General features: G+C 40.7%; 2 protein-coding genes and 1 long non-coding RNA gene across 6 annotated transcripts; 1 reads left to right on the plus strand and 2 right to left on the minus strand.

Moving 5' to 3' along the window:
* Window positions 1-117: 117 nt before the first annotated feature.
* Window positions 118-1,341, minus strand: LOC311250793. Of its 2 annotated transcripts, XR_014621320.1 has the most exons (3): window positions 1,254-1,338; window positions 1,101-1,162; window positions 118-312 (listed from the first exon to the last, which is right to left on the minus strand). It is a non-coding gene; the product is annotated as an uncharacterized lncRNA (long non-coding RNA). The 2 variants fall into 2 exon arrangements; XR_014621319.1 differs by lacking the exon at window positions 1,101-1,162 and having other exon boundaries at window positions 1,254-1,341.
* Window positions 1,342-1,383: 42 nt separating this feature from the next.
* Window positions 1,384-12,240, plus strand: rhot2 (ras homolog family member T2). Of its 3 annotated transcripts, none has more exons than XM_084342839.1 (19): window positions 1,384-1,548; window positions 2,383-2,441; window positions 3,271-3,352; window positions 3,479-3,522; window positions 3,907-3,960; window positions 4,078-4,130; window positions 4,506-4,614; window positions 4,770-4,871; window positions 5,004-5,102; window positions 5,204-5,312; window positions 5,411-5,531; window positions 5,779-5,863; window positions 5,953-6,098; window positions 6,228-6,328; window positions 8,379-8,509; window positions 8,643-8,723; window positions 8,816-8,938; window positions 10,460-10,662; window positions 10,850-12,240. In XM_084342839.1, exons 1-19 carry the CDS (start codon window positions 1,512-1,514, stop codon window positions 10,965-10,967), a joined length of 1,857 nt encoding a protein of 618 aa, XP_084198965.1. In that variant the 5' UTR covers window positions 1,384-1,511; the 3' UTR covers window positions 10,968-12,240. The 3 variants fall into 3 exon arrangements, with proteins under 3 accessions (XP_084198965.1, XP_084198966.1, XP_084198967.1); XM_084342840.1 differs by lacking the exon at window positions 1,384-1,548 and adding an exon at window positions 1,973-1,991; XM_084342841.1 differs by lacking the exon at window positions 1,384-1,548 and adding an exon at window positions 2,096-2,284.
* A 1,280-nt stretch (window positions 12,241-13,520) lies between these two features.
* h1-0 (H1.0 linker histone) lies at window positions 13,521-14,927 on the minus strand. The gene has a single exon (XM_084342132.1). The coding sequence runs from the start codon at window positions 14,662-14,664 to the stop codon at window positions 14,077-14,079; it is 588 nt and encodes a 195-aa protein (XP_084198258.1). The 5' UTR covers window positions 14,665-14,927; the 3' UTR covers window positions 13,521-14,076.
* Between the last annotated feature and the right edge of the window lie 1,305 nt (window positions 14,928-16,232).

Below are 16,232 nucleotides of genomic sequence, written 5' to 3' on the forward strand. Positions count from 1 at the left end.
CATTTTCTGTAATGAACGCACAAATACACATGTACAAATTCTGCTGACTGCTGCAATGACCTTTTGTATTTTTACTTTCCTTCTCCCAGAGTGACAGAGGACAGGTGCACAATTCAGAACATTTTGCATGAATCTATTTTTGTTTCTCTGGAAAAAAAGGATTCTCTGATTAAAACTCCTTTCTGTCACAAGGGCTCCTCAATTTGAACGACAGCCACACTAACTACCAGAACTGGGTCACTCCTCTGCCAGGGGTTTTCATTAGTTGTCACTTCAGGATTCAGATGTTCAAAGACCACCTCCTTCACTGCTCTGTGGAGAGATAAATGACACCTGGTGATGCTAACTCAGCTGCTCATAGTTCAGGCACAGTTCAGTTCCTTTATCACAAAGATATTTTTTTAAAATGCCGTGTGTCCTGCGTGAAATAAAAAGCACATGTCCTGACCACAAAAAACAGTTGAAGTGTCATGTGAATGTGAGGATGTGTGTATTCAACTTTAATACAAAACAGTATGGATGTAGAAAACATGATTGCAGTATGAAATCATGGCAAAGAGGACCATTTTTTTCACATTATGGGTGTGTTTTTTTCACTTGTTTGTGCTGTATAGTACAGATAACTATGTGTAATGGATTCCAATTTTGATCATTTGTTTTCTTAGAGCAGGAGTCTAAGTGTGGATGGGGAAAGTTGGAGATTCAGGCCTTGAAAATTACCCCAGAAATTTTACACAGTAATTTTCTATAATGGTACTTTCATCGTGATCACTGCATTACATCAAATAATAGAAGGTGATACAATTCCCTGAGCATATGTGATGTGTGTGTGTGAGAGAGAGAGAGAGAGAGAGAATGTTTCTGTGTGGTGCACTTGGAGGGATCCTCTCTATGTCCATCTTCAAAACCCAACCATCTAACTTTTACTTTCCAAGTCATCCAAATAAGGAAAACAGTGTCTGAACAATATGCGTAGTTTATGTTTGTATATGTCTGTTAAATACATGACAGTGGAAGTTAAGTTGGAAGGGATTTTTTTCTACTCCGAATAATCACTTCATTGTTTTTAAGGTGAAGCAGGCTTATTAATTGCTACTTACTGAGTTATGTGACTTCCTTTAAATCAGACAGTCCTCTTTAACATCTGTACCTTTTGAAAGAGCTAATTTAAAGAAATATTTAAACAATTAAATAGCGTAAAATTGTAGTCTATGCCACTGAGTTTCAGGATGAAATATTTGTATTTCCTTCACCATGTTAGTAGCTGCTGAACGTCTCACAGGAAACTCAATAGAAGTAAGCGTGGGCAGCAGGGAGCCTGCTCGGCCACCAGGGGGCGTGTTTCCGCCGTCTCCTCCGTGAACCGGAATGATATGGTTTCACCTTGGGTGCATACATATCGCTGTGGACGCACACATTTTATTGTAGCTGGAGATTTGACATTCAAATGAAAGATAAATGTCACTTTAGTACTGCAGTGCGTCTGGCTGTTCTTCAAACAGAGGGGAAACATGAAACAAGACGTCAGGATACTTTTATTGGGGGAGCGTAAGTCCTTCGCACTGACAGTTGACCACAAGCTAAAAGACTAGCCTCAGCAAACATTAGCTGTAGTAGCTAACATACTAACTTGTAACTGTATTTACCTCTGTTACTCCTGGTGGCATGGTGCCGATATCTCTCTGGAAAGGGAGATGTATGTCTGCACTGCATGTGTGACCTATCAGATAAATGTTTTCTTCGCAGTGGCCGCTTTCCAATTGTTAATTTCCGCTATGCTAAGTTAGCAAAAAAAATAACTTTGCGCATAACTTGTGAACGGTTAGTAGTTAACTGCTAACTACCTTAGACAAGTTAGCTAGTTAGCGTATTTTAACTTAAATCACTTAAAAAGATATGCAGATATATTTTAAAAGTCTGTTAATAATAAAGTTGTCCGTTAGTAAGAGAGAGTTGGCTAACAAACGTTAGCTGTGCTTTATGAACTATAGGTTAGTTAACTAGCTTAATTAACGCTAACGGCAGAACAGTTAACGTATTTAGCGTAGCGTTATCTAGAGTTACATTATGACTGTAAGACTAATGTCATTTGACCAGGTTTTAGTAAAAGTGAAATATTTTCCTTTAGCTTAACTGTACATAGAAATTAACGGTTCAGTATAATAACAGTGTTGTAGTGGTGTGTTAGGCTTAATATTGTCTGTTTAAATCAAGGGGCCTTAGAGTTGTATAGGTCAATATCAGGACATTCAGCTGTCTGATTGATGATAACATAAGGAGTAACGTTAGTCAGCTTCTTGCTAGTACATCTTATAGCTGTCATTTCATCCTTGAGTCTTTCTAATGCTCCTCACATCCACATCATGTTGTCTCCTCCAACAGCCAAGGTGGGGAAGACATCACTCATCATGTCTTTGGTCGGTGAGGAGTTCCCAGAGGAGGTGAGTGTCAGCCCAGCTATCCACCACCACTGTGTTTCTGCTTAAAAGTCCTTTTTCTTTGGAGGATGCGGCATCCATGAAAGCTGAGGTTATATCAAGTAGCTGACCATCTGTCTCTTGTAGTCTGTGCTGACCACTGTATGCTAATTATTGCTACAGGTACTCTACAGTAGTCGGCATACTGGTTCATCGTGTGCAGTAAATATGGGGCTAGTTACTGTGTGCAAGCTAATATAATTAAGAAAAAATTTTTGCAGCTTACTTTGCACTATGTGCAACTTTTTCTATTCCTCTTGCAAGTAGGACTTCTTATCGGATGAGATGTCAGTGCCTCAATTTTATATTATATTGTAAATAAAAACAGTAATGTTTCTTTTAATCTGACTTTGAATCAAGGTTTCATACTAGGCTCATCTATTGATTCCTCTACTCATTATATTTTCCCATGTTTTAGTGACTTTTGCAGCTTGTTTTGTTTTTGTTTGAGAGCGTGAAGTCAGCCCACGCTGCTGTGTACTTTTATGACCTATTTTTGGTCGCAGCTACTTTTAGGACACACGTGTTTCAAATGTGTAAGGTTGTAGTACACAGTGTTTGGATACTACTCAAAATCCCTTGGAGAAATTTTACATTTATATTCATATGGTATTAATGACTAATACAGCTTGCACTATTGTTGTCACACATTCCTCCTAAAGTGAAAATCGCCTTTCATTTCAGCTTGTTTTGTTTAACAAAACTAGAGCTGTATCCATGCTTAAAGCAACATTGAAAATGTGTGTTTGTGTTGTGGGTTGAGAGGTTATTTGTGACCTGCAATCTCTGATAGGTTCCCCCCAGAGCTGAAGAGATCACCATCCCCGCTGACGTGACTCCAGAGAAGGTGCCCACACACATAGTGGACTACTCAGGTAACATGACACGTAGCATCGTTCACTTTAGCTTGTGTGTGCAGTTTGTTGAAGCCACACATGATGCATGTGGGTCTAAATGGCAAGACTTTTAGATGTGCTTATGTTTGTACTTAACCCCTACAGAAAAAGAGCAGACGGATGAAGTCCTTAGAGATGAGATTGTCAAGGTAAGTACACCATACAGCACTAATGAACATACTGAACATCATCCTTTGTAAGAGTTGAAACATGCTGTGCCAGCCCTGATTTAAAAATAACTTGGAGCCATATAAGTGAATGACAGTGTATCTGAGGTTTGTCACAGTTTTGTTTAGATGTAGTCAGAAGTCATATTTATAAGAGGCCCAGCATTAAGTTGTTTAGGCCATTACTATAAACATTCTAAGCTTTATCCTTTTCATAGTTGTTTCTCTAATTCTGTGTATTTTTCTATTGTTTTGCACTTTTTTTTTTTTTATTTGTCAGTTTTAGTCACTCTTCTATTCTTCTTTCCTTTGGTCAAGTTTAAACTATAAAAGGTTCATTGAAAGTTCATTCTTTAACCCACACAGGCTAATGTGGTGTGCGTAGTGTATGATGTCACCAACGAGGACACGATAGACAAGGTAAGAACCTTCTACTCTGTACTGTACAAGCATTTCATATTCTGTATATAACAGGTTAACTAAACATATTTAGAAATACAACACAAAGGAGACTTGTATCATACTCTTCTGTTACAGATCAGAACTAAATGGATACCTTTAGTGAATGGAGATGCAGAGAAGGGGAACAAGTATGTATCAGCTGTTGATGGGGATGTGTGTGTGTGTGTGTGTGTGTGTGTGTGTGTGTGTGTGTGTGTGTGTGTGTGTGTGTGTGTGTTACCTGAGGTATTGAACTTTGCACTCCTGTTGAAATGTAATGTTGGCAAACTAGGTAATCTAGGAATTTGAGCCTGTTGTTTACGTTTCACTAAGTCGTCCTGAATAAGACATAAGTACGTCAGAATAAGGCCCAGAGTTTGTGGAGTGTGAGTGCATGAAGTCCACATAGTTTGGATGTAGACTGATTTGCATAATGTCTTGTATTGCAGGAATGTGATGTCACTTTTATACCCAACATGTCATGATAGTGTTGTATTGAGAGTTGTCTCCATATGTTTTGTCAGAGTTCCCATCATCCTCGTGGGAAACAAGTCTGATCTGCGCAGTGGGAGCTCAATGGAAACCATTCTTCCCATCATGAACCAGTTCTCTGAGATTGAGACGTGTGTCGAGGTCAGATTTACTGTACACACCTACACTTACCTTACCATTGAAATGCAGTTGCCGGGTTTTGCACAAATATTTACACATGCACACTTTATCTGGCCTTTAGATTGCAGAGATTATTGTGTCTGATATTTTCTCTCTGCTGTTTTGTCTCTTTCAAGTGTTCTGCAAAGAACCTGAAAAACATTTCAGAGCTGTTCTACTATGCACAGAAGGCAGTTCTTCACCCCACTGCACCTCTTTATGACCCTGAGGACAAACAGGTCAGCCATTTTTGGAAATGGGATGGCAACTGTGGAGTCAGCCTGTCTGTCTCTCTCAGTCCACTTATTTCATGCACACAAATGATTGGTTGTATGCTGATAAGATTTTTGTCCTTCAATGTTTTTCCCCAGCTAAAAACATTATGCGTCCGAGCTCTTAGCAGAATATTCTACATTTCCGACCAGGACAACGACCGTATCCTCAGTGACGCTGAGCTCAACTGCTTTCAGGTGCCGGTCTAAATCACTTACCATTATGTCTTCTCAGTTCTTATTTGAATCAGTGGTTTGTTTGCTCTAATAAAAAAAAATCCATCCATTTTTGTGTGCAGAAATCTTGTTTTGGGAATCCTCTGGCACCTCAAGCTTTAGAAGATGTGAAGACAGTAGTTTGGAAGAACACCAGCGATGGGGTGCAGGACAACGGCCTCACCCTAAATGGTAAAAATCAGTCATGAATGAGAACATGCAACTTTAAACCATGTTGTTGTAAGGCCACACTCCACTGATGGCCAACTATTGTGTCTCTTCTTTTTTAGGTTTCTTGTTCCTTAATACATTATTTATCCAGAGGGGCCGACATGAAACCACGTGGACTATCCTCAGGAAGTTTGGTTATGACGACAACCTTGAGCTGACTGATGATTACCTTTACCCTGAGTATGTTTTGTGACAATCAGTTCACATCTTCATTTTTATATTGCTGATAACTATAGTTTTACAACAGGTTTTATTGCAGTAGTATTGGAGAATAATGATCCCGGTCCCTATGTTCGACTTAGTTGTCTATCTCAGACTTGCTTATTTCTCCTGTATTTAATTTGACCCTTACTGTGGTATGTTTGTGCACACTAGACAGAAATGTTCAGGTATCTGAATATCAAACTGTTTTTTTTTCTGTTGTCAGATTACGAGTTCCTGTCAGCTGCACCACAGAGCTCAATCATGTAGGTCACCAGTTCCTCCAGCGGCTGTTTGACAAGTACGATGAAGTGAGTAGCATTTCTGACTACCTTTGGACACAATGTCTCACTCGACAATAAAATTCCAGCATATTCATTTATGTTTTGTTTGATGTTAGGACAAAGACTCTGCGCTGTCGCCGACAGAGCTCAAGAACCTGTTCTGCGTCTGTCCTTACATGCCATGGGGCGCAGAGGTCTACATGACCGTCCCAACCACAGACGAGGGCTACATTTCTAACCTTGGCTACCGCTGTCAGTGGACGTAAGTATCTCACTCAGTTTTTAATGATTTCATGTGATTGTAAGCATGTTTACACTTTTGTGCACTTTATGTTCAGCAGTGTATGTTCTGCTCCAGAGGTCACATGTGTGTCAATACCTTTATGCACAGGCTTTCTGCATATCTTGACATCCACCGTTGCCTGGAGCACCTAGGATACCTAGGCTACCCTATCCTCACTGAGCAGGACTCACAGACTGCCGCAATCACAGGTGTGTGTGTGTGTGTGTGTGTGTGTGTGTGTGTGTGTGTGTGTGTGTGTAATTGACTGTTAATTTTAGACAAACTGCATGTAAATTATAAAGACCATCTTACTATGTAACATGGTAGACATACTGTGCATCCTCTTTGAAAACTTACATACAAGTCTCATAGTTAAGCACTGTTCTGTAGGAGGATTACTAGTCTTAATCCAGACCAAAGGCCTATTAGATTTACATGCATGTACATTTGTCCTTGAGAGGTGAAGGACTTGGATTTAAATTGAGAGTTTATTAATTGCATGTGATTTAAGACACTTTTATGCATGCACGGATTGAAACGAGTGCTCTGTCCACACGTGATACACATTTGGTTCTTGTGAACATTAATCAACGTAATAATGATTGCTGTTTTAAATTAGTGGCTGTTAGGGCATAACATGGTAGAGTTTTATTAAAAGATAAATATAACAAGGCTTGTGTACTGTGTGTAAAGAGTAACAGCCTCTAAGGTAATGTACCTCTAGAGGATGTGGCCAATAAAAAATGAGTACTGTTTGAAATATTAGAATTGATGTGCACCAGTGGGTATATATCGTAGAAGTGTCTCTGTGCAGACATCCTGTGTGTAAAGTAGTGGCAGATAGAGGACAGTTTGTCAGGACAGCTTTAATAAGATTGGACAGTGTGATGTAATACGCCTCACTGCTGCTAATCACACAAATTCTTAGAGGTGAGCTCCTTTAGGCCAGAGAGCAACAAAGATCAACAGGGATCCATTAACAAGGGGACTACTACAGAGCATTATGTAATGTCTGTGTTTAGTTGAGTAAAATCAATCTTTTGATTAAGTACAACTGATGTTAATTGTTATTGTACATTTATTTTTAGACATGCAGCTGTAGTTGGGTTGTCAGTCAAATACATTGCTCCTTAGTGAAATACATCAGCAGCTGTTGGATGCATTGCCACAGTGTGTGGTGCAGACATTCATTAAATCTAGAGTACCAATCGTAAGACCACAGCTGCGGCTGAAAGTACAGTTTTGATGGTACAGATTGAAAGTAAGGTAAGAAGAGTCCCAGACATCCTTAAAGGGTCACTACAGACCATAAAACCCTCTTGACATTGGTCACAACATGCATTTTTCCCCGATTACTGGCTATGAGCAAAAATGTAGTTTCTTCTTTTTTCTTCTTTCAATTATTTACTTTTATGTCAAATTTAATTATATGACTACATATCCTATAACTATTAGTCTTTATTCCTCTGACTGTGATGGATCAGCATATGCTGCATTTACACAGGTGTAATGTGCACCTGCATTATATTCTAAACCTAGTTGTTATGACTGATGAAAATCCCCTAATTGCCACTAGATGTCACTTTATCTAAAGTTTAAGTTACTCAATCTAGACCTATTTTATTGTAGTATGAAATAAATGTCATGTTATTATGTAGCCTTCATTTTTTTTTAGTCTTTTTTTGCTCATAAATTTAAATCCATAGAGTGTGGGTTATTTATTATCTGACAAACTAAAGTGACTTCCTAAATGGTAAATTATTTTTTAAATGTTTGTTATTTGCTATCGTTCCTATCTCAATAAGCTTTATTGATGAGATATGTGATGCAGCAGCTACAAATCCTCAAGAATAAACAGATCAGCACAAGAGATGTTCTCTACAGGCTGAACTGTAGCCTGTATATTGTTTGGTAGCCAAGACAAACCAAGCGGTGATGAAACTGGAGAGAATAGACACATTTGTTGCCATGTAAAGAACTGAAACAACAGCTCCTGTGTCATGTTGATCTTTCTCAGCTGGTGGAGGAATTAATTACTCTGCTTGGCCTTTTTAATGACGATGTTGGCCTAATGAGCTCACAAATTATGTCTATTGTACTGAAAATCAAAGAGCATTTTCAATTTTACCATTTGGTGAGGTAGGGCAAGGGTTCAGCTGTAGTCTTTAAGATTAGTCAAATTCTAACCGACAGAGGGGCAACCCCGTGTGTTTGTGTATCATGTTTACATCTTGTGTTTCTGCTTGTCTCTGTGTGCAGTAACACGGGAGAAAGAGGTGGACCTGGAGAAGTGCCAGACACAGCGGTCAGTGTTTCTCTGCAAGGTGATCGGACCACGGGGGACGGGCAAGACAGCCTTTCTTCAGGCCTTTCTGGGCCGCAACGTTGTGGTATGGCACCATCTGCTAGTCTGGAACTAAAAATAATAAATGTTGTATTATTAAACTGATGAACTTGTGCTCGTCTGCATTATCAACACTGATAATGCCAAGTAGTGATTGTTCTTTTTTTTGCCCTCTACAGAATACAGGAAATCCTAGCAGTGCCTTCTCCCCCTATGCCATTAACACTGTCCAAGTCAGCAACCAGGAGAAGTACCTTATCGTAAGTAGCTCCCCTCCTAATCTTAATGCTGACCCTTTTCCCTTTGACCCTGACTAAAGCTTGAGCACAACACTCTTCTCCTCTCCATGCAGCTCAATGAGGTGGATGTGGAGGTGGAGTTCCTGAAGGCATCAGACGCCTCCTGTGATGTTGCTTGTCTCATGTACGACACCAGTGACCCACACTCCTTTGACTACTGTGCCAGTATATACAAGGTCAGTCACAGCATAGGTTAAAGGAGCATTTGAACAATAATACAGTGTTGGTTTATTATGATTTTTAGTTTTTGCCATTCACATAGGTTTCCCATCTACTTTACACTGTTTGTGCTGCCTTCTGCACACACTCAGCCTACTTAATAATGCAGCTCCCTTTGTTGCCCTTAGCAGTTTCTAATACTTGTTTTTGTAATTACGATAGTTAATTCTGTTTGAAGTGTTAAAAATTAGCTAGTAGCTAGTGTTAGATAATCCATCATATTAAAATTATGACAGAATGGAGAGTTAGTTTTTACTGTTTCAGATGTACACTAATTTCATGGTGCTCAGATTCAGTGGCTTCGTCTTCATGTCTTCTTTTTCTCACATATCAGAAAAGTTCAAATGACAAATCCATCACAATTATTAACCTGTATACAAAAGTAAATGATGCAAAAATGTATCCTATTTACATGCTCGTACAAAAAAGTGCTCTAACATTTGCAGCAAATGAACAAGACACATACCTTCCATCTGTGAATAGTACTCTGCAGTTATTTAATAGCCACCTCCAGCCACTGTGGTGATTACTCGTTGCTGTGAGAGGGTGTACTTGGTCTGCAGAGGTGTTTTGGGTGGGAGGTGTATGTCAAAATTGCATCCACATAAATGCCAGCAGAACATTTCATTGTAACAAGATGATCAATGTTATTTACTTCACCTGTTAGTCCTTTAAATTTTAAGGGTGATTAGTTCATATAGCTAAATATGGTTGTCGAGCATATCTGACATTACTGCTGTGCTTATTATGTACTGTGATGTTTCGCTAGTGACTTTAGATAAATCAAATCTACCTGACAGCAACATCTCACTGCCATGCAGACTAGCTGCTAGTTATGGGTAAACTCAATTTGTCATTTTCACGGGTTAATTATGTCTCCAACCTAACGTTAGTGAAGGTCTTGTTAATAAAGAAAAAAAGAAAATTAAAATGTGTACAAGGTTTGGGATGCAGGGATTTTCTACCCAGTCATTATGGTAATAAAACATTGTGATTAGTTCTGTACGCAGTCATCAGGACTGTGTTTGTCACCTCTTCAAAAGTAAAACATTCCTAAGTGGAGAGGTCATTCTGATTAAGGTGATTACAAGAGGACATTTTATTTGTTTTGGTCTGTTATTGTGATTATCCGTGCAATTAAAGTCTCCTCGTAAACAGTTACTGTTCTTACTGTTCTTACTGACATTTGACACCCACAGGGAGAAGTGTGTCTCCACCAATGAGTAAATTAAATAAGCAGCATAAACCCGATACACCTACGTGATGTGCGTGTAGCCAACCTAATCTTCTTCAACTAAATAAGCAACGATTTCATGTACAAGTCATGATAAAGGTATCCTGACTTTTCATCCCTTTGTTTGCATTTAACATGTATTACAGTTAAGTTACCTGAATTTCATTATGACCCCCATGAAAAGAAGGTAGGTTTTCTTCTCCCTCAGCTGAAGTTTTCTCTCTTTATCTCATTTCTCACTTAGCAACACTACATGGAGAGCAACATCCCATGTGTGCTGGTCGCCTCCAAGGTGGATCTTCCTGAGGTCAAGCAGTTTCATGGAATGACTCCAGCAGAGTTCTGTTATAAACACCGACTGCCTCCACCGCTGCCCTTCTCCAGCCTGCTCCTCGATGCCACCAGCAAGAACATCTCCACCAGGCTCGCCTGGGCAGCAACATACCCGTAAGTCAAATCAGACATCATTGAAAACCTGGAAAATATCAAGATCAGTCAGAGGAGAATTCTATTAACATTGAGTGATTTAAGGGTGTTAGGTAGAGATGTTAAAGAAGCAGTTTTGCTCTTGATATCAGCTTTGTGTTGCTTTCTGTGACTGATCCTTGTTGTTTTGTTTCCCTCCAATCTCCAGACACCTGAATGGTTCAGACATGACCAACACATCCTTCTGGCTGAGAGTGGCATTAGGCTCGGCTGTGGTTGCAGTTCTCGGCTTTGCCATCTACAGAGCCATATCCAGACTGAAATGATCAACAGCCAGCTGATATTATTTTCCCCACGCTTCCATCCATCCATAAAGACCAATCCTTCAAGACCAGATCCAGAACCACTGCAGTCTGAACCTAGTCTGCATCATTTTACTTTTTACGCTGAAGGCTCACAGGAAACTCTTCATATCTCTGCCCTTTCTCAGTGTCTGATTTCTTGACTTTGTCCTTTCCTCTGAGTCAGTTGATTGCAGTACTCCAAGGGCAATTGGAAGCTAGTGATCATATTATTCCCCACACTGCTGTGCCCAGCTTTTTCTGCCTTATATTGTCCAACCAGGTTAATTAGGAGTAGCCTGTCAGCGCTCAGTGCATTGATACATGAAGGCCAGTTCATGTCCAAAAAGGTGCTTTATCACAGGAGGAAATGTGGGAAGACGGTTGCGTCTAATCTATTGCTCCCATCAATTATATGTTAAGTGTTGATGGTGAGATTGGAGAGTTTTTTTATACATGCAGATTTTCCGAAGCATATATTAGAAAAATGCCAAATTAACTAGACTGGAGAACCAAAGGGCAGTACATGGAGCATTTTTAAGACCAAGCATCCTGATTGGCTGCCACTGAATCTCTTGCTGGAGCTCCTCAAAGAACACTTCGTTTTCATCATGCCACCACAGATATAAGACGTGCATAACGGATTTGCCAAATAACTCCAGCAACAATGAGCAGTCGTAGCATGTTATTTGCTCCAAAGGCATATTACTTTGCCTGAGAATGAAACATTTTATTGTTTTTAGCTGTAAGGCCTCCACTTATCTGCTGTGGCAGGATGAGATGTGCATGAAGAAAAACAGCGGTTTGTTTATGCGTCTACAAGAACTCTGCAAGAAATATGATTGTCCTGTAAAAAGAGGGCAGCAAAAGCTATAAATTACAAAATGTGGAAGAAAAATCTGGTCATCTTTATCGCTGCTTCCACTCAGTTTCCTTCTGTTCATATTGAAATGGAAATGATTTTGACTGAAACTGAAATGGATGTGTAATCTGCTTTTTTTTCTATTTACACAAACCTGACACTGTGCATACACTTTGACCTTGTTACATAATCTGCCATCATAATGTTTTCCAACATGAGTCAGTCATGTTAACGTCTGTTTTGTTGCTTGATTTCGCTGGGGACCTGCTGTTTCTGCAGAATACACTTGTGTGACTTTTAAAATATTGCTGTTTTCTTACTTGAAATTGAACTGATTTAGATGCTTAATAAAAGACCAGACCAGACTGGGTGGGGACTTTTGCCCAAAAGACACAATGGCTGTTGGAATGAAAGATATGTTGTGAGGCTGTATGTTAATATGCCGTTTTTTTCAGGTAGCAGATTTCAGACCTGACCACACACATTTTAAGCTCTGCAGTACTTTGAGTGTTTATGACTGAACTGTTTAAAAATGCTCCAGATACCCTGTGATTGTAATTACAAAATGTTTGTTGCTTAAAGTAATGGGTTCAGAAAGGCAGTATTCTGCTGTGCGGTCAGAATTCAAGATGGATTACTCTGTGTTGAAGCAACACCAGTTTCTACCCTTTTGCACGTAGCATCTCAGAATAGAATCGTTCAGCCTGAAGCTGCGCAACAAGGTTAGTTTGATGCTCTTACACCTGTCATTCAAGATAATAATGAATAACAGTATGTGGAGGGTAACTGGTGTGTAATCTTGACTTTCATCAGTTTGACTCCTGCACGTCTGCTGCTGGCCTCTCAGTCCTAACTGCAGTGACGAGGAGTCGCCTGTTCCTGTAAGACACCACAAGATGGCAGAGTTGCATGCCAGGTGAGAGGCAGGACAAGTTAACACTGGGTGTGTCTTCAAAGCTGCCTCATTTCTCTGCAGCCACCCTCAAGGAAAGTGGATGTTAGGATTTCCAGCGCAGTTTCATGTGCTAGAAAAGCAGCAACTGCTGTAAATGTACTGCATTGTTAACTGAGACGTTTAGACTCGTTTTGCAGAAAACTTTCATTTTATCCAGTAAATAAATATCTTGGCCTTGTTTAACACTGTCCCGTCCTCTTGGGGACTTAATTTCTGTACACTTGTGTTCCCGAGAGAACTCTTATGGTCTTCTGGGTTTCAATTCATCTCACAAACGTGTCCTACAAAGACCTTGCCTGTCCCCATGACTGGCAGGTTAGGAAGTTAAACGTCAATCTAACCAGAGAGCAGGACTATTGGTCTTACCTGATGATATTTAACACAGATTTTTCATGTGACTTCCCAGCTCATAATTTTCCCAGCTCATAATTTTTTGTTAGCCATGTTTATCAGCCTCTCTGCATCAGAACAACCCCCCTCTCATTGGAGCTTCCATGGGTAGGCTTTGTCTGCAACATCTTGGCGCACAATAGGTAAACTTTCATTCAGCGAGTTAAAAAAAAAAAAGGCCTTCATTTATGTTGTATATGTTTATCAAAATGAGGGATGCAGTGTTATTTGTCTATTGTAATACTTTGCTTTTCGTCTAATAATGCCTGATGTGCACAGAAATTCCTCCGTCCAACTCGCCAAGAATTTTACGCATGCGTAAAACGCGCGCAATAAGTTGTCAAACACATTTTGTAGAAGATGACAAAGGTTTATTGAATTGCAGTATAAACAGTCTTTAAAAGTGGCTGAACACAGTGAGATGCTTGTATATCATGAGTCGTCTGAACATGAGGAAATTTACAGAATGGAGCTTGAATGACAACTATAGAGCCTTTAGGAGAATCTTGCTGACGTCCACTGCCTATGGTCTGTACATTGTAAAGGCTCGACAATGCCCACCATTGACACATTTGTATTTTCAGTATGACCTCGTGCAGTAACAATAACTATTCAATAGTTCAACTGTATATACATTTTTTTTTCCTTCTCAGCAAGACCCTAGACGACCTTATTTGTATCCAAGGATCAGACAGAAATCAACAGTATTATTAACTCGAAATAAAAATGCTCACAATTATGTCTACAGCATCTATAGGCAATAGTGCAATGGAGAGAAAACTACTGGTAAAAACAGCATAAGTTTGCATGAGACCTTACAAAAATAATACATATACGAAAACATTTCCTGAAGTATTTACAGTGACTTTGTCTCTCATATTGTCCATTTACTTCTTCTTTGCTGCTTTGGCTCCCTTCTTCGCTGGTTTCGCCTTGGGCTTGGCTGCCTTCTTTGCTGGTTTTGCCTTGGGCTTGGCTGCCTTGGATTTCTTTGCTGGTGCCTTTTTGGCTTTAGTTGGCGTCGCCTTTTTCACGACCTTTTTCACTTTCTTTGCAGCTGCCTTCTTGGGCTTCTCCGGCGTCTTTGACACCTTCTTGGGCTTGGCTGCCTTCTTGGGTTTGGAGGGCTTCGGTGCCTTCTTTGGTTTGGCAGATACCGGTGCCTTGCTTGGTTTTTTGGAGTCCTCTGGTTTGGTCAGCCTGAAGGATCCGGACGCACCGATGCCTTTGGTGTGGCGCAGCATCCCGCTTGCCACCAGCCTCTTCAGGGCCAATTTGATCTGCACGTCGACATTGTCGCCCACCTTGTAGTTCTTCTTCACGTACTTCTGGATGGACTGACGGGACGCTCCGCTCCGGCTGGCGTCGTGAGCGATCGCCGCTTTGATCATGTCCGAGTACTTGGGATGAGAAGCAGGTTTCTTGGGCTTGGAAGCCTTTTTGGCTTTGGCCGGAGTTGCCGACGTCTCTGCCATGGTGACTTTTCTTTTGAGTTAGTTGACGAAAAAAAAAAAAAGTCCTGGAGGTGTAATTTCACCCGGCTCAGCTGATACACCAGGGCGTCAGGAAACAGCGATATGTCTGCTCGGCCACAAATAAAGCTTATCCCAAAAAAAAAAAAAAAAGTACCAGTAGGCGGAAAATGTAACGCTTACTGTTGATATAGTAAAAATATTGTAATAATTGTCCACGCAAAGTGACGCGTCAATACACCGGACCACTTAAGTGTCTTATTCCACAGGCGCTCCAGTGAGCCTATGAAGCCTTTCTGCGGACGTGATTGAGAACACCAACTGCCAGCAGCTGATGTAGCGGACTCCATGGAACTGGCGCCGTCCCGTTTGTGTTTCTTCATCCTCCAACTCCCGACAAATATAAAAGCTACGGCGGAGAACTGATCCACAAAACATTATGGGCTGATAGCAGAGACATTGAGCTTCACGGGGACACACTTGTTTCCGCTCAGCCGCGCCGGCGAACAACTTTTATTCCAAGAAAACCGGCTGGAAGTAACGCGTGCTGTGAACAATTTTGCACATTTCGCGTTAAATTGACCCAAACAGACGGAACCTGGGCCCGAATCATTGAATGCATGTCGATATTGAATCTATGCTCCAACGGATGCACGCGGTTCAGCCGCTCCAGGTTTCCGTTTTTGCTTTTAATACATCGATACATTTTCCCAACTAACACAGTCCGGCCATTGACTTTGAGTGACGTGGTCGAGATTATTTAGTGTTAAACCTGCTATAAATTAATTGTCACAATATCTAAGTCACAGGTGACGTTTGGGACGATAATATGGGTTCATATAGGTCGGAACGGGGTGGATGGCTTCGCTGTGTTGGCTGTTTTTTGGACAGATTTGCTTATAACTGTCACTATGGCAGTCGCCACTCGAGCTCCATTGTCAGGAAAGTTGCCAACACCTCCAAAGATCAGGGATTCTGATAGCACATCATAAAATCGATCACCACATTTCGGATGCGGGTGTGAGTGGCTGTTGTGTGACCAGGTGTGGGTCCAGCTGTAAGGGGGACCGCAGCCGACACCAAAGTCCTTCAACGTAGGGCGCAGTGATGGCTTTCTTTTGTTCAGGAACTGGCGCATCAGATCTCTGTCAATAACAGGTTTGAGATGTGGCTCTCCTCATTTCGATGAGGGTCCGTGGTGCCGGTCCAAAGCTACAAAAACATCCCAAATTACAAACTTTACTATAATTCTCCTGTTTTATTCTTTATTTTAATATCTGGTCCAATGTCCCTCCCTGCAACGCCATTTTGATTCCTATATGAAAGTCACAGCCACTGGAGGATTGCTTTCCCCCGAGTTTTGTGGCATGATTATCAGAGTTAGTGGACACTATTTTTATGGATAATAACCACATTTCTGCCCGCATCCACATCATAGGCAGTGGTGCAAGAGAAGCAGTCAGAGAGGTGGGTCCTCTACAGTTCAGACTACACTGGGATACTATGAAGCAATGAAGTGTCCACTGTTCAGATAACATTATGCCCATTTACCTTAAAATCTCACCTGTGTG

This window comes from Pagrus pagrus (assembly GCF_965226575.1).
Source record: "Pagrus pagrus genome assembly, chromosome: 21".
NCBI lineage: Eukaryota > Metazoa > Chordata > Actinopteri > Spariformes > Sparidae > Pagrus > Pagrus pagrus.